The 23,213-nt window shown below is 38.9% G+C and overlaps 1 protein-coding gene across 2 annotated transcripts in view; it reads right to left on the reverse strand.

Moving 5' to 3' along the window:
• The window catches only part of Rpgrip1l (RPGRIP1 like), a 94,659-nt gene that overhangs the window by 37,004 nt on the left and 34,442 nt on the right, over positions 1-23,213 (reverse strand). For both annotated transcript variants that reach the window (XM_050143934.1, XM_050143935.1), the window contains exons 11-21: positions 18,048-18,154; positions 17,693-17,743; positions 16,810-16,989; positions 16,105-16,222; positions 12,212-12,664; positions 9,909-10,060; positions 7,058-7,436; positions 1,952-2,142; positions 1,730-1,813; positions 1,303-1,407; positions 192-345 (exon numbers count right to left, since the gene is read on the reverse strand). In XM_050143934.1, coding sequence (XP_049999891.1) covers positions 192-345; positions 1,303-1,407; positions 1,730-1,813; positions 1,952-2,142; positions 7,058-7,436; positions 9,909-10,060; positions 12,212-12,664; positions 16,105-16,222; positions 16,810-16,989; positions 17,693-17,743; positions 18,048-18,154 — 1,974 coding nt within the window. The remainder of the gene's footprint in view (positions 1-191; positions 346-1,302; positions 1,408-1,729; positions 1,814-1,951; positions 2,143-7,057; positions 7,437-9,908; positions 10,061-12,211; positions 12,665-16,104; positions 16,223-16,809; positions 16,990-17,692; positions 17,744-18,047; positions 18,155-23,213) is intronic.

Consider the following 23,213-nt stretch of genomic DNA (forward strand, 5'->3'; position numbering starts at 1 on the left):
TATTCTATGCAGGAGCCCAGGACTGCCTGAGGAGAGAGAGAAGACAGCCAAAGAGCGCTCACCCAGCACTTCTGCCAAGAGGTGGGTGTCATGCGGTGGATCCACCCTGAATGGTGTGCTGTGGAAGGCACGCACGCTCCCACAAAGAAAGCAGAGCAGAGTCAGGGAAACAACAGTTTAAATGCGGTCACCTTCTGGCTCCAGTTCTTCCGTTATTTCTGTTTCATCTTCAGAGGAAGCCGCACTCTGCGATGCAAGCTGACCCTCAGATAGGAAAGAGATGTCATCTTCTTTTCCTTGCTGCGTTCTCTCTACGGTTTCCTCTACCTCAGCCACACTGCTTTCCTGAGACACATGTAGAAGAGACCAACAGTGCTGTACTTACTCATGCTTGGGTTACATTTTACAGCATTCTTATTGGAGCACTCTATAATAAAATATGTACATTTGAGACCTGAGTACACAGGCATCTAACTGGATATAGTGTCTTATGCCCATAGTTCCAGCACTCAGAGGCAGGAGGATCACAGTGAGTTTGTGGCCAGCATGGACTGCATAAAAAGTAAGTTCCAAGCCAGTCTGGGCTACAAGTGAGCTTCTGTCACTAAACCACACCACCTCCTCCTCCACCACCATCACCACCACCTCCTCCTCTACAATCTCCACCTCCACCACCACTACCACCTCCTCCTCCACCACCACTCCACCACCTCCATTCCTATATCTTCCCCCCACTCTACCTCTGCAACTACCTCCACCGCTCAAACAACAAAACACAAAGAGCTAGGCAATATAGCTATTAAAGATTCATTAGAAAACCGTCACTTAGATTGTAGAAATAGATTAAAACACTCAAGTCAATAAAAATCTAAATATACATTAAGAATGAAGGATGCAAGTTGGGCTGGTGTGGTAGTATATATCAATAATACCAACCAATACATGGAGGAAGAGGCAGGAGGATATGGAATCCAAGTTCATCCACAGCTACATAGTGAGTTTGAGATTAGCCTGGCATACATAAAATCCTGTCTCAACAAAACTAAACAAAATAATAAAGGATGTATTAATCCTAAAATGACTTTAACATTGATTTTAGTTTATATGCTTATATATTTCATGCCCATTATGGACAATTATATCTGCTATATTTATCAATATAAAAATCTTTCTATCATGAGGAAGTCATATTCAAAAGTAGAAAAAAATGCTATGATTTCTTGAATCATGTCTAACACACAAGATAAAGTCTTTTAAGTCACAAAATAAACCTTTCAAAACAATTTTAATACAAAGGCATACCTTGGAAGAATATGTAACAGCTGACATGCTATTTTCTGTTTTTGGTGTGTGTTCCATTTCTGGGGAATTGTCTTTTATATCTTTAGGAGGAGGAGGAGAAGTCTCCTTGAATTAATGGGAAAAACAATTTATATTATTTTGTATTCATTACAAGAGTAGTTTTAGACTGGTTCACACTTGACTGTAAGATCAAGAAGCAGTATGAGGGAAGGGAGACAATTTATACAACTCCTTTGAAGAGTCTTTTGTACACGGGAGCAGAAGACTCAGATGGGGTCATGGAGGGTCTAACTAAAGGACACAAAATGGCAGCATAGTAAAGACGTGGGTTCACTGTCTCTTCTTAGGTCAGAAAGGCACAGCGCGTCTATACTCTCAAGTGTCTGCTACAGGAAAGGGACTGGTATTTGGAGTGTTTGTTACTCACAGGACTCAGGTGCGGCGTGGTATCCACAAAAGAAACCTTTTTGTCCACAAGTGTTAAACGCTGTCTTGGTTTAGGTTTTGGTGCCTAAGATAAAACAATATGTCAGACTATGTTGAGTGTTACATTTTAGAGGAGGCTTCAGCTAGTTTTCAGTGGAATTATTTGACTATTAAGTTTATATATAAAGCACTATAACTGAAATTGAAAGCAGTCTTTACTCACTACAACTGATGTAACACCCAAGGATGTTGGAGGTAGTTTCTGAACAACCTCTGGCTCTTCTCTGCATATGAACTTTCCTAGGTCTTCATTAGTTATTGATCCACTTGGGGGAAGGTAGGTGAATTTCCATTTTAATATAACTTGGATGGTTCCCGCAGAATGCTTTTCATTATCCATTAACTCAAATATTCCTGCAAATTATGAAAATCATTTTTACCAATGCCAGAGCCAAGCCTTGTTATTCTAAGAATTACAGCAGAGGCCTGGGAACCCACAGGCCACGCACACCAAGGAAGCAGCTAGCCTAACTGAGAATCGTCACCTCTCCCACTAAGCCTCTAAATCCAATCCTACATCTTATCCCCAGCTCTGCTGCAGAACATGTACTATAGTCGTCCCTTCCTTTCAGACCCATCACCAATGATCACACAGATCTTTTCCTCCTACCTCCCTTCCCCTGGCTCATACCATGATCCCAGCCTCATAGGTCAGGGATAGAGGTAGGCTAACTGCAGACCTTCTCTCCTCCTCCTCCTGGTATGTACTTACTTATAAGTGGGTATTAGCTATTGATAATAGCTAATTACAGTTCACAGACCTAGAGAAGTCAAAGAAGAGGAGAGGTCGGGGTGGGGCACACATGTATCTCCCCGAGAAGGGGAAAAGAATAGATTTTATGGGTGGACTGGAGGTGGGTGGGTATGGAACAGGAGTGATCAGGTGGGGTAGGGAGGGATGGAGGAAGAGAGTACAGGGAGAGAAAACTGGAAGAGGTGGGCATTTAGGGGGTGATGTGGACACGTAGTGCAGTAGAAACTTCCGGAAACCTAGGAGAGTAACCCTAGTGAGGACTCCAACCCTAGTGAGAAATGCAGAATAGATATGGAGCCTGAACAGGTCATCTTCTGTAACGAGGCTAGGCTCCCAGTGGTGGGACGGAAACACCAATCCAACCCACAACCTGTCCTGCCTATAAGATGCACTGGGTTAATGTTGGTGCAGAGCCTGTGGGAGTGGAGAAGCAACGACTAGCCCGAGTCCCAAGTCATGATAGCAGCCCATGCTGGACACTGTCTGGATGGTCAGGATCTGGGAAGCTGGATGGTTCAGAGACCTAGGGTAGAACCAGACATGATATCCTGCTATACTCATAGATTGGTGCTTAGCTCAGTCACTGTCAGAGAGGCTTCCTTCAGTAGGTAATGGGAGCAGATACAGAGACCTGGACCAGATATTAGACCCAGAGCCTCCTGCATTCATGCTGTGGTTGTCTTCAGCTTGGGTGTTTTTGTGGGCCTCCTAACAGTGGGAGTGGAGGTATCTCTGATTCTTTTGCCTGCTCGTGGGACCCTTTTTCTCCTACTGGATTGCTTCATCCAGCTATGGTACGATGGTTTATACTTAGTTTTAACTGGATCTTGCAATATCCTATTTGGTTGATATCCCTGGCAGGCCTGCTCTTTTCTGACGGGAGATGGAGGAGCAGTAGATCTGGGAGAGAGAGGAATTGGGGGGCTAGGAGAAGGGGAGGGGGTGGAGACTGTGGTCTGGATCTATTGCATGAGAGAAGAATATAAAAAAAAGAACAAAAGTTAATAAATGGGATGACCTCATGAAATGAAACAAAACTTCTATATGGCAAAGGACAACATCATTATGGTAAAGTGGCAGGCTAAAGAACAGCTTTTTATGAAACCAATTTCACATCCAATAGAGGGTTTATATCTAAAATATATGAAGAAATAAAAAAAGGGGCACCAAGAAAACAACCCAATTTAAATATAGGATGCATAACTAGAACAGAGAGTTCTCAAAGGATCAAACACAAATGGCTGAGAAACACTTAAAGAAATGTCAATATCCTTAGTCATCAGAGAAATGCAAATCTAAACTACTTTGAGATTTCATCTTATACCAGTCAGCATCACCAAGATCAATAAAGGACATGACAGCTTCTGCTGTCAAAGATGTGGGGAAAGGGAAGACTTGTACAACTGCAATGGAAATCAGTGTGACAGTTCCTCGAGAGGCTAGGATTAGATCTTCCTCAAAATCTAGCTATATCATCTTGGTCATATACCCAAAGGACTCTACATCCTACTACAGAGAGACTTGTTCATCCATGTTTATTGCTGCTCTATTCATAATAGCCAGAAACTGGAAATAGCCTAGATGTCTATCAAGTGATGAATGGATAGCGAACATGTGACACATTTACACAATGAATACTACTCAGCTATTAAAGAAACCAAAATTATGGAATTTTTAGGTAAATGGATGGAGCTAAAAAAATCCAGAGTAAGGAAACCCAGACCCCAAAAGACAAATTTCATGTTTTCTCTCATGTGTATACTAGTTTCTAAGCCTTTAATAGGCATGATAAAACTTTTATAACCACAGCGGTTACGTATAAGTTAGGGACTTGTGTGCATGAAGCTAGGATCTCTCAAGGAAAAGGAAACAGAGCATTAGTTTTTGAGACTGCGGAGACCTGAGTGGGAGGATTAAATGGGGAGGGAGATGGATGATAAGAGTAAGAAAGAAAATATAGGGATGGAAAACTAACCCTAATGGCTACTTGAGGGGCATATGGAAACCTACTCTCTAGAAGCTTCCCAAAATATGTATATATTTGAAAGAAATATAAATGGAGTCACCAAATAAAGAGGGAGACTATGCTCCAATGAGATATCTTTCACCACCAAAAAAATATCTAGTTCCAGAAATATATCGAGTTGAATAGTTGGCCAAGTGGTCTGCATGGATTCCCCCAAACATCCCTGGGCTCTTGCCAAGGTTATTGGCAGTTTTCCACAACCTGTATAGGTTCAAGCCAGATGTGATCCCGGTGCTGAAAGAGGGAAGTGGACACACACTCCCACTCCTAATCTAGATGCTATCTGCAACTGATACCCACTTGTAAGGGAAAAGTTGGATTTCTCCAATGGAGTCTCACTGGGTATATTTACTGCATGTAAGGGTAGGCCCTGTGCCCAGCAGTAGATGGCCAACACAAAACAAATTCCATGAGATTTTTGTAGACTTCTTGCCTTTAATTTATTTGTTTGGGCAGTTTTGTTTTGTGTATATTGGTTTTGCTTATTTATTATGTTTTCTGATTTTGTGGTGTTTTGGGGGGGTTGTTTCTTCTTTCCTTCCTTTTCTCTTTTTCTTTCTTACTGCCTGTTTTCTTTCTAAAGAGAGAGGAAGTAAGGACATGGAGTTGGGTGGGTAGAGAGGTGGGAGGATCTTGGAGGAATCAATGGAGAGGAAACTATGATTAGAATATACTGTATTGAATTTTTTTCAATAAAAATGTATGAGAAAAATTAAATTATATGACGATGGCCTATGAAATAGAGACAGTAAGGAGACCTATCATCCATCCTTCCATCCATCCATCCGTCTCTATCTCAAATGGTGTTAGAATACCAGCAAGTGGTAGAGTGCTGGCTTACGTGAGTCTCTGGAGACCCAGTATTGGGAGTGGAGGTGGAGGACGGTAAAGAAGAAAATAAAAAGAAGTAACAGAAATTATGGAGCTGAAAACACTACAGCAATGGAAAACAACCAACAGTGGGGCTCAGCAGAAGACATGAGTGACACAGAAAATAATACAGTCTACTTGACGGTAGAATAGTGAAACTATCAAATATAAAGAATGGGAAGAAAAAGGAAGGGTGCCATTAGGCACATCAACCCACGTATCAGAAGAGAAGGGGACAAACAAATGACGGAAGAAGTGACAGAGTTATTCAAACCGGACGTGTAACATTAGCCTACATGTACAAGAAGCTCAATAAACTGCAAGTGGAAGAAACACAAGAGGAAACACATGTAGGCACAAACTATTCAAACCTCAAAGACAGCCTTAAGAACAGCATCATGAATATGTGACTCTCAATAAGGTCAACAGGAGGCTCCTTAGAAACAATGGCTGCCTATAGCCAGTGCTTTGATGTACTAAATGTGCTAGAAGAATAACAAAACAAAACCAAAACCCAACAACCCAACTACTAGCCAGCAGTATTAGCCTTCCAAAAATTCAATAGAAAAGTAAGAATATTCCAAGATAACAAGTGAACTCATTTGCTAGCAGCAGGCATGGCTTCTAGCACATATCAAATAAGCCTTCTTCAGGCTGAAAGAAAAAGACACATGATGGTAACTCAAATCCACACATCTGATAGGGACCAAAAGGGCAGTTACATACGTAATCACAAAAGACCAGGCAACTATCTTTTCTTTTTGCTCTTAACTAGTTTAAAAGATAACCATTTGAAGCAATAATTATAAAATTATATTGTTGGGTTCATAACACTCAAGACAACATATATTATAAAGGTCTGAGGCAGAGCGGCATGGAGCAAGGAAATGACCCTGTGGTAAGGACATAAATCAGAGTGAGAAATGAAGCTGCTCTATAAGAAGAAATAAATACCCCAGATAGTATATAGGTAAATATCAAGATCTCTACAATTACAGTTTCTTATTCTCTTTCTCTTTCTTTTTGTTTTTCTTTTTTTTTTTTTTTTTCGAGACAGGGTTTCTCTGTGGTTTTGGAGCCTGTAGTTTCTCATTCTCTTAACTTCATTACAGGAGCAAGATATTACATAAAGCAATTAGAATTGTTGTTTTTAATGTATGTGGGCAAAGGGGGTGGGGGAAGGAGGAAAGACAGCAACAGGGAAGAGAGGTGACTAGGATCACAACATGTTATATGCATGATTGAAAAAGTCATAACCCATTATTTTGTGCAATTAATATACATCAAGAAAAATGTCAAAATACTGGTGTACTATGTATATATACATGGTTGTAACAACACCAAGGAGGGAAGGGAGAATGAAATAAACATTAGACTTTTTATATTCTCATGTAATGAAGTTACTATCATTTTTAAGTAGACTATAAGGTATATATTATAGTCCCCCAAACACTGAAAATGTTTAAATTCCAAGCAAGGAAATAACTAAAAATATAAACAGATCTGAAGTACAAATATTGTCTAAAGTCAGGAAAATTAGTAATAAATCATAGATATAACACTAACGTATACTTTAAGTTTGCTTTTCCAGTTTTATAGAATCAAGAACACACTCTTACCTGAGATACACCTGTCATGCGCCAGTGAAATCAGAGGCACATTGACCTTTCCTATGTAAATATTCTCCTGGGTATCACTATCATCAAACACATAAAACCCCAGAGACTCTGACTTAAGGTAGCGATCCAAATCCATATTCATTGGCACTGGGAAACACATATGGTCATCAAACTGCGGATCATTGCTACTGGGAATGATGGCTGTATCATGGTCTGGAAAATCAAAAAACTTGTACACAACATATGCGTGTGGCTGCAGGTGGCTTGCTCGGGACTGTAGGTTGCTGCAACATCTTACTGTAATGTGGAGTTCATTTAAGTTGCCATCAGTGGAATCTGTTGAACTGATCTGAGCAGTTGTGGGTGCTTGCTGACTCAACTGAAAAAACATACATATTTATATTATAGAAACAATACAACTAAAAGATAACTATCAGCTGCAAACCTTCAAACAAAATTTTGTAAATGGACAAAACTACATATTTTATGATAAAATTATTTTTCTCAGTGAAAAGATTCTTATCCAAAACTAACATGCTTGAAAACTGTATGTTGAAGGATCTAGCACATGTAGAAGTTCACGATCCTGTGTATTGGCAGCTAATATGGTCGACCAAGGATATTTGTAGAAATTAGTCCTCACATCAAGTAGACCCAAGACAAAAAGTTAATGTGATGTTCTTTAATTCTGTTTAATAGCTGAGGAGCCAAGTCAGTAGTGGGTCTGAAGAGCATCCTAATCAAAGGAGACTCATCTGCTCACCCAGAGTGTGATTTGAGATAAGCCCGAAAGGGTATAAAGCTGGATGTGAGGGCATTTCAGAGGAAAGAGCAAAAGCGCTGGGCAGAAGTGGTAACTATTCTCAGTCCCTCTGGGAACACTGACGAGCACACCGGATGTCGGAAAGCACTTCAGGAAATGGTGAATCTTTTCTAGCTGAGATGATCTGAGACAGAGAATGCCAGTGTTCCAGTGCTTCCTTTAGTTTACACTGGAGAGCTCGCTACTGTGCCCAGAGGAACCCTTCTGCAGCGCTGTCCCTGGACTGTGTAAGAGATCTGGTCTCAATGTCTCTGGTGGAGACCTCTGCTGGTGTGCAGTGGAAGCCTGAGCAGGTACCACTCGGCTTACCCTGGTGAGCTTGCACTCAACCAAGCAAAGCTCAGTGGAATGCTTTGTAAAGTACCTCCTCTCCCTACTAACCCTCCCACAAACAATCCATTAAAGAAGAAAACCAAGAACGCACTATTTCTCATCTCTAACAGATTCTTTTAAGGCGTGCTGTGAAGAACACTACAGAATGGTGATCTCTGGGAAGTGGGTGTCATGTCCCTTTGGTTTGAGAGAGGATCTATGTTTACACATGGTCCTTTAAATTAAAGTCAAAGAAGCAATACATGCAGCAAAAGTAAGAAAGAAGACAATTTCCCATAACATTACAGGTACATAAAATGTACAACAGAAACACGGTTGGTCCCTAGAAGCTCGTACACTTGAGAAAATACCAGAATTTACTTTGTCTGCTTTCGATGTTTCTCTGAGCACTGGCTCACTATTTTCTCCTCAGACTCTGTTCATTTAGCTGGCTAACATGGTGGAATATGGCTGTCACCAGCTCCCAATTTTACATGTTAGAAACATGAAGAGTTATTTTACTTTGTTTTCAGAAAGCAAAACATGCCTGGTCCAACGGAGGCCTTAATCATAACTGGGTGGACTACTGGATTGGAAATGGGAGCACTGACCATAAACCTGGCCACTGGTGTATGGGGCCCAGAACCATAGTCTTCAAGGAAAGAAGAAAGACAACTGTGACCATACACATCTCAACATGTTTCTCCATGTTCTCTCCCTGTCACTCACATACGGGTTCTTTTGATATCCATGTTATATAGAAGAGGCCATCCACTCCAAATTCTATTTAACTTGATTCAGTGCATTTACTAGTTCATGGTACTAATTTGAAAATGTGGCTATGAAGCCTTGGTGAAATATAGTTAGGGAAATAGAGAGCTGCATTTAAACTCCTGGCATTTAGCAAGAAAGCATTAATTTTGTATTCTATTTGCATTTCAGAAATCTAATGGTAGGAACCAGTTTGAAAGAAGCATAGTGAGTGATAGGATAGTTTTCCTTAACAGCGGAAGTCATTAATGAAGGCCTCGTGATGTGTCTTCTGAAACTGTCCTGAGAAGCACAAGGGATTCCTTTGTGTCAATGGAACAGCTCTATCTTGCGGTAGTGGTTTAGTGAGTATCTACAAGCTATAAAAATACACAGAATGAACACACAAATGACGGTGAGCAAATACTGATGTTGTCTGATTAAGGTATGGTGCTCAATTAATAATATTAATATTAATAAAGCTCCATTTCCTGCTTTGTTTTGTTTTTCAGCACTGGGTAGTGAACCAGGAGCCTGGCAGTGCACTTGCTAGACAAGTACTATACCATAAATCTACATCCTTAGTCCTTTAAAAATTATTTGTGTTTTGATTCAGGGTCTTGTGAAGTTGCCCAGGCTTGTCTTGAATCTGTCATCCTTGTGTCCCAGTCTCCTGAAGAACTGGGATGCCAATGATGTACCCCCATTCTCAGTTTGATTTCCACCTTTCCAGATTATTCTGTTAACTGTGTAAGATGCTACAACTGGGAAAAAATGGCAAAGTATACAGAGGCCACCTTTCTACTGTTCTTGCTTCTCCTTGAGAGTCTGATTATTCTTAAATAAAAGGTCAAATTAGCTATTTGATGCCTATAAAAGAAAACAGTTTCAGTTTAAAGTGTAGGATTTAAGGAGATAGTATAAAGTCCTGTGCTATAAAAGGGTTTTACAGTCAAACAAGCTTACCAATTGCATTTTCTCTGGCTTCTTAAAATTTGATGTTATATATCCTAATGCCTTTGCCCGCTCTCGATAAAGTCGAATTGCTTGATCCATGGGAACTCTTAATCGGAACCAGTATTCTACTGTGCCAAAATTTGGGATGTCTCCTTTAGTTCCTACAGATAATCAATGCATGACTTACTGTTAAACAGTCACATAAATGAAAATATACATGAGTAAAATACACCAATGGTATTATATATTAAAGGCATAAACTTTATACAGAGTAAAATAATATGACTTGCACAAATAATGTTTGATTGGGAAATAACAGAGATGAAGAAAAGTTACATCTGGAATATGAGTTTCACTGCATGTTAAATATTAAAGAGCCATATCAAACTATGATTGAGCTATTTCAACGGGTTATCATTTCAATCTTGCATATAAAGAAAAATCCAAACAGTGAATCGGATACTATATAGATTCTTCTGGATACTGTGGCATTTTTCTTTAAACAAGTTGGACTCAATCTAGCCTGACATTTACAATATACAACCTCACAATTATAAATATGGCATTCCATATTATGATTCAACTTTGGAGGGATCTTTGGCATCCCTCCACTTCTTCGTTGGACCACAAGCATATGGAAGAGGTCATAGGTATGCCAAACAACAGCACTGTCAATGTGCCCTTGTATGGTACTCGCTGCGTGCACTCCACTCAGGCAGCCTCTCCTTCTCTACCATGACCTTGCTCCGTGGAAGATTTCACAGCCCTAAGCTTCCATTGCAGAGCTTATGTTCTTATTACTGCACTGACCACTTCAGTCTGTCTGTTCACAAGAGTGTAGTATGTATACTACACAAGTTTCTTAAGGGCAAAGACTGTAGCTCCCTTCAAAATACTTCTTCCTAAGGGACTGGTACATATGGATTCTAAATAATTGTCAAAAAGAAAATTCTGTAACTTTTTCTGAATGTTACCACAGTATTTAAGTATATTATGTTTATTTCGTCACTTTTTTTCTTGGGCCATCACTGTCAATACTGAAAAAGATTTAATATCAGCCACTATTTTTCTTTCTTTCTTTCTCTTTCTTCCTTCCTTCCTTCCTTCCTTCCTTCCTTCCTTCCTTCCTTCCTTCCTTCCTTCCTTCCTTCCTTCCTTCCTTCCTTCCTTTCTTTCTTAAAGGTTTCTGTCTCTTCACCACCGCCGCCTCCCCTTTCCCTCCCCCTCCCCCAATCAAGTCCCCCTCCCTCGTCAGCCCAAAGAGCAATCAGGGATCTGTGCTGGTGGTGAATCTGTATCGGACAAGTGTCTGATGTCTGCCAAAGCCTTTTCACTTTAGTTGTTACTCTTCTTTACATACCACAAGCCTCTTCTGGCTCATTGAGCTTTACAGCTGGTGGACTGGGCAGGTTCTCTTGCCTTTACTATACATACATATATACTATATATCTATATTATATATATATTACATTTATATGTATGTATGTGTGTGTGCACTTATCTTCTCCTCTAGGCTTAGGCGTTGTCTGCCTTATTTACCATTTACCACTAACTAGTATTCCTACAACTCAGTGTTGACATATCTTCAGAAACATTTGAAGAATGTAGTACAATGAACATTTTAATTAATCAAGAGTATCAATATCAAAATAAACATTTGACTTCCTAAAGTTTAATGGCTATTTATAAAGATCATAAGTATTAATAGCTATTTTGCACCACCATTCATGATATTAAAGATAGTTCAATCACTTGTAAGCAAAGATCTGTCCCCATCCAAAATGCCCTTAATGTATAAGATAGGAAACAAATTAGGGGCTGGAGAAATGGCTCATTAGTTAGGAGCAGTGGGTGCTCCTCTAGAGGACCCAGGTTGAATTCCCAGAACCCGCATGGCAGCTCAAACTGTCTGTAAGTCCAGTTCCAGGGGAGCCATGACACCAAGCATGAATATCGTACACACACACACACACACACACACACACACACACACACACACACACAGATGCAGAATAACTGTATACATAAAATAAAATAAATCTTTAAAAATAAAGATACAAGCCGGGCGGTGGTGGCGCACGCCTTTAATCCCAGCACTCGGGAGGCAGAGGCAGGCGGATCTCTGTGAGTTCGAGGCCAGCCTGGTCTACAAGAGCTAGTTCTAGGACAGGAACCAAAAGCTACGGAGAAACCCTGTCTTGAAAATTGAATGAATAAACAAACAAACAAACAAACAAACAAATGAAGAATGCCAGTGAACACATAAGCCAACCTAGTGATTCAAATATCCAAAGATCACAAACTGTACTTACCAACTAAACTTGCTGTGTAAAATATTCGGCCGCTTTTTTCTAGAATCTCATGGAATCTCAACTGACAAGCTGCAATTGTTTCGTAATCTGTGCTGTAGGCTTGGTGGAGCTCCAGAGTGACAGTACTCTTCTGAATATACTGCAAAAATAAGTCATTTACGTGGACAAGATACTGAGAAGTGAAGTTATATTCTGGGTGAAGGCCTCGAACAATGGGAGTGGTCTGCAGTTCAAAGTCATAGAAAGCATAGGTACAGAAAGTAACAGGCTCTTTGTCACCAGACGCCTGCAGGGCTTCAGGAGAAAAGGTGACTTTATTGATGTGGATTTCAAACAGGTTTTCTCCTCGTTCCAGGTGGATGGTTTCATCAAATTCATCAACAGAGTCATCTGGCATGATTTCCGCTTTAAATTTGTACTGCTTAGTGCCGTAGGCGATGTCCTTTAACTGGGCTGCAAGGGAAGGCAAAGTTTAGACATGTCAACATGCCCACATGTACAGATGCATGCTAGTTTCTGAGGCAGCTGGACGTCTGCAGCTTTCAGCAATCTTCTTCACCTTAAAGTCTATAACTGTACTGCTATTTTCTTCAAATAATGCTCACTAACAACAAAAATCCCTCAAGACTTGCGTTGACACCAGTCATTAAACAACAAAATTACAACTTCAAAATATATGCAGCTCTAATTTATCAATTTACAATTAAAAGAATAAAAATGAAAACAATTATACCTTCAGTTGTAAGATAGCCTGAGCAGAAAGAGGAAGAAGAAAGGGCAGGTGACAGCTGAGGTCACTATTCAGATGCCATGCGCTCCTCTAGCTTTGCTGTATCCTACAGAGTAGACCTCTTTTGTCCCCAATACCATCTCTTTAGCTTAATAGGATACGTCTGCTCCTCCTTGCGGGGAGGTAATGGATATGCCCTACATCTCAATTATGGTGATAGTTTTACAGCTAGCTGTACACACAGGCCTAAAGTAAACTAACTTATACTTTAAACCCTCAGTTAAAATTGTATCATTTATACTTTATAAGGCTGTTTTTTCATGGTTATGCATCTTTCTAAATGCCCAGCTTCCCCCTAGTATTACGCTTACATTTCCAGAAGGAATAAAATGTGTCTCCATGCCCCTATAAGACACCTTTGCACAAGTTCTGCCTTAGTCCCCTGTGAAAGTTCCCCTCAAAAGGTCACCAGGAGCCAGTTCAGCTCTAGACTGGGCAGTGTCTGACCTTCTGTTATTTCTTTTCTTTGTTTCAGGGTAATGAACACTCTCCTTTTAAAACTATTACTCTGTCTTGACTTCCATGTCATTGCCCCCTCCTCTTATGTCTCTTTTCATCCTCTAGGCCTTTCTCTCTGGTAGTTTGCTGGTTTCTGCACTGGTAAGCACTAGTCTCTTTGATGCCCACTGTCTTCAGTACTTGAGTAGTCTATCTCATCAGTAACTTTATACTCGTAAAAGTTATTGGGGATCTGAAAAATCTTTTGATAGCTATTGATAACTATTTATATTTACTGTTATTGATCATACTGAAAAGAAAAAATGTCTTTTTACATGTAACAACAATAACCTATTATATGCTAAAATAAATCATAGCATTTATTTTTTTCAAAGTTATAATTTCCAAAAAAGTAAGGAGAGTGGCATTCTTTTAATCCTTTCAAATTTAAAAAAAACATTTTTATAAATGTCTTCCTGGTCTGGCTTAATAGCAAAGAATATGGAATATGGATCTGTAGTTGGGTCTAATCTATTGTGATGTCATACATCATATAGCCTCCAGAAACTCCATTATAAACTTGTAAGAGAATAAAAATGATAAAGGCAAATAACATAATATTATAAAACTAGTTTTATCAGTGCAGTTTAGGTTGAGAACCTGGGGGTACTTTGAGAACTTCTTGTTTATGAAGAAGAACTAACTAAATGCCTTTATTTGACTGAACAAAACTTTCCAGAAGTCAAAGATCACTATGTACCTTTTGTTTCATGCAGTACTCAATAAAAGTTTGTTTCATGGAATCTTACTGATTAAAAAGGAGGTCACTAAGTGAAGATTCTTCATTCAAGTCTTCGCAAGCCTTTACTGGCACGCTTTTTTTTGTCCCCTGTACTCAACAATTCATTCCATAAACACAAAGCCTCTAAGGCATCATAAACAAACAGTGGACAGCAAGAATACAGACGGGGAAACCTGAAGCACTGCTGTTGAGTTTCCAATGCAGAAACTCTAGGGAAGATATTTGTAGGCAGAGACTACTTGCTCTTTTCCTGGCTGCCCAGACCCAAAATAATCACACAAAAACTGTATTATTACAACACTGCTTGGCCTATTAGCTCACACTTCTTATTGGCTAGCTCTTATATCTTAAATTAACCCATTTCTATTAATCTGTGTATCACCACATGGTTGTGGCCTACCAGTAATGTTCCATCTGGTGTCTGCTGTCTGTCTCCTGCTGCAGCTACATGGCTTCTCCCTGACTCCACCTACTCTCTCTTCCTCTATCTGCTTGGAATTTCTGCCTTGCCCTATTCTGTGCTATAAAAGGCCCAAAGAAGTTTCTTTATTAACCAAATGTATTCACAGCATACAGAGGGAAATCCCACATTACCTCCCCCTTTCTGTCTAAATAAAAAGGAAGGTTTTCACTCTAACCTAGTAAAGTTACATATAATAAAACAGGTATCAAGCAAGAATTACAGTTACAATATTTATATCTACTTTATCTTTTATTATAACTAAGGAAAAATATAATTATAACTAATATTTCATAATAGAAGGAAATCCCACATCAGACATTCATACCATAGCAGATATCAGTGAAACAATGGCAATATAATACACAATATAATGTTCTATCTACAGAACATACAGATTTCACAGAAGATATGGGTCCATCACATACACACACACAGACTCCACCCTAGGACATACAGATTTCACAGAAGAGGCCATCACATACATACACGATGCACATGCATGTGCGCGTGCGTGAGCGCACACACACACACAAACACACACGATCAACCCTAAGAATAAGAAAAATCATCCTTATTTTAAATTAACCCATTTAATTTAACAAGTGGCAGAGAAGCGGAGGGTTGTTGTGGCTTCTAGCTGGGGAAGTGCATAAAGTTTCCATTGTCACTTGAGATACAAAGTGCACAAACAGCTGGAGGCAGTACGGTACCTTCTGTGTTTACATACATTCTTAAGATAGGATCCCTCTAGATAGCCCAGGCTGACCATGAATCATCATGGTGGGCAAGCTGGCTTTGAATCTGTATTCCTCCCGCTTTATCCCCTAGAAAACTGGGATTCCACGCATGTACTGCCACACAGAGCTCTTTTAGATAACGTCTGTATTTGCTAAAGTTGGAAAATCACTGTGAGGGCATTTCAGGTAAAGGGATAGTGGTTGACTCAATCAGAGCCATTCCCTGGCATGCTAAGCACCAAGTTAGATTTTGAAATACAGAAGGGTATTATTTTGATGTCAAGGAAGAAAAGAAGTTTAGGCAGAAAAAACATCAGGAACAAAAGCTGGTGCTGGGAATGGGCAAAGTGAAATCTGATAAAGAGCAAGCACTTCGAACTGGCTAAGGTGCACATGCTGCTAGAGGGGAAATCATAAAGGTGTGTGAGACTTGAGTCTGTGACACTTTATGACCACTTTGAAATCTTGATCACCATACTGAATCTGAAAGCAGCAAATTGTTGAAAATTCCTACTAAAAATTCTTCAGTAGAAGAGAATAAGATGAAATATTCATTTGGTAACTTATTCCAGCTTCAAACTTGGAAAAAAACAGAGTAGGAAGATATTGTGAGCAAGGGTTTGGACGGCATTCTCAACTGCCATAAAACTGTGCACACTGTACCTTCAAGCTTCTGGATGCGTGCAGTCCGGATATCAAGAAGATGAACATATTGTTCCACTTTGAGTTCATAATCTTGCTGCAAATTTTCCATCTTCTGAGTCACCGCCTCAACTTCCATCTAAAAATAAAAGGCAGCAAGGTCCACTACTTATGATTATCCTATTTGCATCTATCAAAGCGACGTTGAGCCAAGCATTTGAAGATGGAGCTGCAAAACCACCATGCTAGGATTCAAACGTTTCCTAGATGGAACTCAAGGCTACCATGTTATGAATCAAGTACTTCTAGTTGGAGTTTTCAAAGCCAGGATGATTTTAACATCTTTTGGATGGCTAGCAGGAGCTCTAAATCATGGTGCCCTCCTGTCACAAAGCTTACAGGGCAGTGGCTTCCTTTTTTGCAGCCAAATGTCCATACTATTGAAAGCTGACATGGACAGCTGTGACGGGGCTTTTGGACGGTCACTACGACTCACTGCAGACTACAGTGACACTAGGAGAGGTGAGGTTACTGCCACCAGGTTCCCTAAGCTTTTAACCATTTCCCCCAACTCTAGTTACAGGGCTGAATTACAGGAATGTACTAATACTTAATAAAGGCGACAACAGATAATAAAAGAGGGTAATACGAAAGCTTCTCTGAAAAGACAATCATCAGGAGAGTATCACAGAAAATACACTGTCTTGACTTAGTGTCTGACAGTACCTGATAGTCTTTATTGATTTTATGTTGCATAATTAGCATATTTCTTGTCTTTTCAAGTTCTTGTACTGTTTCTGCATGAGTTGCTTGAAGTTCTTTCATGGAATGTTCTAGATCTTTATTAAGTTTGTTGTCCACTTTTTCTAAAAATGAAAGGTCTCCATTCTTTTGTTCTTTCTGAGCCTAAAGTAAAACCAAAAGATTAAATTGCAACAAGAATTTGCAGAATGTGGCCGTGTGAATTAATGTGATCCATCAAGAAACACTTTAATTGAATTCACACACTTCCATTTTTCTACTAGAAACAAAGCATTGCTGATATATACATTTGCATATATATTTAAAAACAATTACAGTGAAATAAAAATAGTTTATCAACTTCATAACAAAAAATGAAATCACAAACATTTATTTTTCATCTTATCAAAATGTATACTATGATATAAACATAAGAAGTATACTTGTAGATAACAGTATCTTAAAACTAAACAATACCTTTGTGTTATATTTATGGTTCAACACCTCGTTTAAGAAGGCCAGCTTGGTTTTACAGTGGGTCAGATAAAAATAAATTGTCTTTTGTAGTCAATTTAAAGTAGGGCTTTAAATAAGAGTGCTGAGCTCAACGTTAATGTGACTTTGGTGTCACTATGAAATATGCATATGCTGTGACTAAATGTCATCTAACCATTTTCTGAATATTAGTACATCATTGTGCTCTCTCTCCATCACTTCCCCCTCTCCCCCACACATGCATGCACTAAGATGCAGTGAGTTTTAGAACATGCACAAATAATTTACTCTCTAATTATGGTTTATAGACAAAGGTCATCATTATATGGAAACAGGGAGCCATGGACTCGATGGCTCATTTTGAAAATGCTACCTTTATAAGCAGGAGTGCCTCGCTCAGGTCATCAGCATCGATATCACTCTCCTGTGAGAAAGAAAGTCAGAGCCCACAGTGAGGGGTTAGCTTCCAGCACAGATTCCCATGAGACTGACTGACTAGGAACCCGAAGGCCATGAACTTAAGAAACCTAGTACTCAGGATATTTCAGCTACTCAGAACAGCCCCACAGAACATAAACAACCAGGTATGCTAGCTAATAAACCAAAGGACACATCTATGTTTCTTGCTTTGCTGTGCACTGTTTCTTTCTGTGCTTCAAACACACACACACACACACACACACACACACACACACACACAACGCACACTGAAGAAGGGAAAGAGTCACCTGGTTGAAAAACCTCATGCGGCTTTTCAGCTCATCCAGCTGCTGCCTCTGCTGCAGACACTGCAGCTGGAGCTCTCTGTTCTCTTGCATGAGCTTCTCATTTTGGTCTTAAAAACAAAGTCAGCACGATTAGAAAGGTAAGTGAGAACTGTGTTGAAGAACACCTTTAGAGAAATTTAAATTCGGCTACACACACACACACCAAGCTGGCTCTAGTGCCATTCAGGCCAGAGGAGACAGCAGCCTGCCCCTTAGGTGAAGGCAGCAGCGGCCGAGGACCCAGTGGACACCATCATGTGCCCGCCACATGACTCACTTGGTTATCAGAAACTTAAGACTTCAGTTCCCCGCACGAATACTAGGAAACTGCGGTTTCTGGAACTTCAAAGGAGCATTCTACTTAAAATGCCTAAGAATATACGTTTCTAAATATATGATTTTTACTTACTTATTAAGGGTCCTGAAAGACATGCAAAAAAAAATTTGTTTTTTAGTGTTCTGATTGACTTCTTTGAATTTTCTTTTCCTCACTTAGCATAAAGTCTTTGTATTAAAACAAGATCACTTATTTTATAAACTCTAAATTCATAACTTAATCAGCCATATCCCTAACAAATCTGTTCCAACAGGAGAGATTTTGAAGCAGCACCAATGATAACTCAACTGTATTCTGAGCTCACGGTTCCTGCCATCAGTAGGACATGGGCTAGAAAGATGGCTCAGCAGTTACAAGCTGTGGCGGTTTTTCCAGAGGATCTGGGTTCAATTTCCAGCCACCCCCATGGCACCTTATAACCACTTGTAACTCCATTTCAAGGGAATCTGGTACCCTCTTCTGGCCTCTGCAGGCACTGCATGCACACGGTATCCAGAAACTCATGCAGGCAAAAACACGTAGACACGTTAAACAGAAAAGCCACTGATGGCCACAGGCACGTGCACTACATTCTTTAGCACTGTGTTCCTAAGTGTACTCCCACGTCTTCACTGTGGTGGGCAGTTACTCTGCTTTGCTGACTCCTGGTGGACTACTTCTAGACCATGCCATCCAGAGTGTTTCTCTCAATTTCTTTTTTATCTCAATTTTTGTTTATTCAAATAAATTCAATTCAAGTTGTACATTTTCTTTCCTTTTGTTAATAAAAAATTAAGTAACACATTTGCCAAGAATTCTTCCCATGAATGCATCTGCAGTTTGACTGGATGTTATATAGAAATATGTCTCTGCCTTTTTTGAAGGCTTTGTTTCCCTAAGCTATAAATACTTCACACAGTAAAAATGTTAAATTACACAGTTAAGAGGAAATGGACTAAATTTGGTAAGACTTTAATATCATATAGTTCCTGGAAATCCTCAGGTATATAAAGATACAGAGGTACTTTATTAAATACATAAACACTTATATTATATGGATATAAAGTTAAAGGTTATTGTATATTATTATATGGTATAAATTGCTTAAATTCAGTAAACTAAAGGAATTTCAAAGTGTGAAAAACATCTCAAAAGTTTGAAGGTATAAGCCAAGCACTTGTCTCTCAACTAAAAATTAGCATTAATTATCATTATGAATTCTTACAAAATAAACTTTTGTGGGGGGATACAATGGTAATGTGGTAGTCCTTGTACTGATCCAGTTAAAACAACTAGAAGCCAGAGGGACTATGACAGAGAATAACAAAATAACAGCGAATGGTATAATGACAGACTAAGAAAAATAACAACAAAAACGGTAACTAAGAGAGAGAGGGGAACCCTAGGTGCTGATGAATTCACTCTGTGGTCTGCACAAGCAGGAACTGTAAGATGTAATTAAGGCACAAAGGCAGCAGCTCTCAACTTGGGGGTCGAACTTCACAGGGGTCAACTAAGACCATTGGAAAACAGAGATATTTATATTATGACTCATGACAGTAGCAAAATTATAGTTATGAAGTACCAACAAAAACAGTTACAAAGTAGCAACGAAAAGAATTTTATGGTTCACAACAACATTAGGAACTGTATTAGAGGGTCGCAGCATTAGGAAGGTTGGGAACCGCTGTCCACTGGCACACTGCTCCTTCTTAGCATGGACACAGTGTACACTGTGATCTTTCCTATGCTCTAGTTTTTTTTTTAATCCTTTCAATTCTGTACAGCTATGAATATATCAGGAGATACAAATAAAATTATACGAGCATTTCCATCCTTTTACTCTTTTTTTGTTTTGACAGCTATGTCCCCATTCACTGATATTTTAAAAATAGAATGCCATTTGTGCGAGAATAACTTAATGAAGAAACATCATTGAGCACTGCTGACCTCTTTACAGAATTTATGTAGAATTATACACTAGAGTCTTTCTTTATCAAGCTGCTTATTTAGAATATGTTTTGGGTCTTTAAGAAGTACGAAAATGGCTACAGTTCAAAGAGGAAGCAGGCTTGCTGAATTATAATATGAAAAATCAAAACACTCTGCAAGAGATGAAAAACAACCGCCTTACCTTCTGACTTGACAAAAAGCAGGTTAAGTTAAACAGCATTTTATTCAAATGAGATACCATTTCACTCTTTAAACTTACATTCTTCCAGCACGCCATTAATAACAGTGCAGAGAACAATTCAACTAAACAATTTTCAGAGCTCCTTTGTGCTAATATCTTCAGCTGTGATCAATATAACCATATGCATTATGCTGAATTATGCATTTCAGCTAAAGATAGAAAGGAACGTTCAAAAGCAAGCCCTTAAACACATGCAGTTAATTTAAGCATTAACCAAATGCAAACTGCATTTACATATCCTTCCCCACATATTCACACAATCTGAAACTAATTTGTACCTTGAATAAAGAGGTGAATATTCTCTAAAAATAACTTGCCGGTTAGATGAATGACTACAAGAAGCCAGGGAAGCATCTTCGGCAAGGGACACTTGATACAAGAGAAGGCAAATGTGTGAGCAGAGTTCACAGTTAAATTAAACCATCTCAAAATCTCAAAACCACGAAAGGAACTTTCATCATATTCAAAGACTTTCTTAAATAGATAATTACAAATTTTTTGTTTATTTCCCCCAAATAATTAAAATCTAGAATATTTTTCTTCATATTTTAACTTATTTTCTTTGATTCATTTGAATATTTTTATAAAGACTTAAATTCTTAGATTTGTAAATTTAAACCCTTCAAAGAAAATAACTGGAAAATCACAGATCCAGCAACTTTTACTTAGAAAATAATTATATTAATGTGTTAAGGAGGGTTTTCAGGTTGGAAGATTTGGCCTATGATGTTAAAAATTACTTCCTGAATATGTATCATAAGCAACTGCAGAGTCATCTTCAGGATATCTTACACTGAGAAACTGTAACAGGCACTGTCAACGATGGTGACATGGGTTTAAATTTCTACCAGAATATTGACTCAAAATTCAGTGACTAAAAGGGCATATTATAAAACTAAATCCACATATACACCAACACAAGAACCGTAAGTATCAGTAAGATTGACTTGAGGGCTGCAACAGGGCCTAGGCCTCTTTCATGTGTTCATGCATTACTTTCAAAATTCAGAAAATCCTTAAAGGGAAGAACCAGCAAAGAAGATGGGGGTGGACTAGGCAAATTAGAGTATCTGAGCAACTACAATACTTAATAATAAGAGTTCTCCAAATAAATTAAAAACAATAGTTTAAAAAGAAATTAAGATTCTACCCTTTGAGAATCAATTCAGATGTGTGGAAGACAAAATGTTGGAATTCTTGATATCTTTAAGAAAATGCAGAAAAAATAGAAATAAAATAGGTTTATTTCATTTCCCTTTCTCTGTAAAATTAATTATGTATTTATTTATTGTGTATGTGTGGGGGAAATGCGGGGGCCATGGTGTGCGTGAGGTCAGAGGACAAGATGCAGAAGGCAGCTCTCTCCTACCATGTGTGACTTGGGGGATCAAACTCAGTTTGTAAGGCTTGGTGGCAGGATGCTTTTACCTGCTGGGCTATCTTGCTGCTCCTTATTTCCTTGTCATTTAAGAATGTGCAGTTTATTTATTTTGGAAAATGGAACGGGGCGATAGGGCACCTCTACTTCATGTACTTACTGAGCAACTATTAAGACACAGCACTCCAGTAAGACTCAATAGTGACTTTAAGATAAGAAAACCGCTAAGAAGTCATGTCACCATGTCGTCCCATTAACAGTCCTCCAGAAATACTCATAATTAACATATCAGTCAATTTGAGCACGTGGTAGAAAATATTGACTACTGAGCTTCACTGGAATAAAGACTCCATCGAGTATGTGTTCCTGTTTCAGGCTTGTTGAAATGTAAAAAACATGTCTAGCCAGTTTTAAGGTGTTTCTGCTTATGGATGCACTCTAATTTTAGGAACATTAAACATGAAAAATTCTCTTCCATTTAGTCAATAAAATGTGACCCTGTGGTAATAGTACAACCAAAAATACATTTTTTCTTACTGAGTCTATATTTGCCTTTTTGTTGTTGTTAACACAGGGTCTTACTATGTAGCCCAAGGGATCTGGAATTTACAATTCTTCTGTCTTGGTCTCCTGAGTGCAATGATTACAGGTATGTGCCACCATGTCTGGCTATATTAAACTTTTAAAATTCTCATGTAACTGAATTGCAAATGTTCCAAAGGACCAAGCTTATTACTACATTCCTAGGTGTATTTCATGGGTTCAGACACAGGTACCACGCTTGAGTAAAAAAAAAAAATCTGCCACCCCTGCTTTCTAACTATTTGCACTGGGAATGCATGTGTCTGTGTGCAGTACAACAGTCCAGACATCTTTAATTACATTTTATTTCTAGGAGACAAGACCTAATGATTCTGCTTAATGATTATTATTTTAACAGGGACATTCTGACAAAGTGTTTTGGTTAAGAGAATAGATTTAACATCTCACTATCAGATTGTTCAGTTTGATCTATCAAAACCAGCCAGAAACTATTTCTCTTATTTGTCCCTACTTTGGGTTTTCCCCACTGTAACTGCCACTACCTGAGCCATTACAGTCGTCTCTAGCTACTGTTGGCCTCCATGTCTTATGTGGGCAAGTCTTTGTCTTAGTTGCTGTATCCTCAAAACTTACAACAATACTGAGCATATACTGGTGCTTAATAAATACTTGTTTTCTGTCAAAGAGAAGTTCAGA

This window comes from Alexandromys fortis, unplaced genomic scaffold (assembly GCF_014885135.2).
Source record: "Alexandromys fortis isolate MF-2015 unplaced genomic scaffold, M_Fortis_MF-2015_v1.1 scaffold_1, whole genome shotgun sequence".
In the NCBI taxonomy this organism is placed as follows: domain Eukaryota; kingdom Metazoa; phylum Chordata; class Mammalia; order Rodentia; family Cricetidae; genus Alexandromys; species Alexandromys fortis.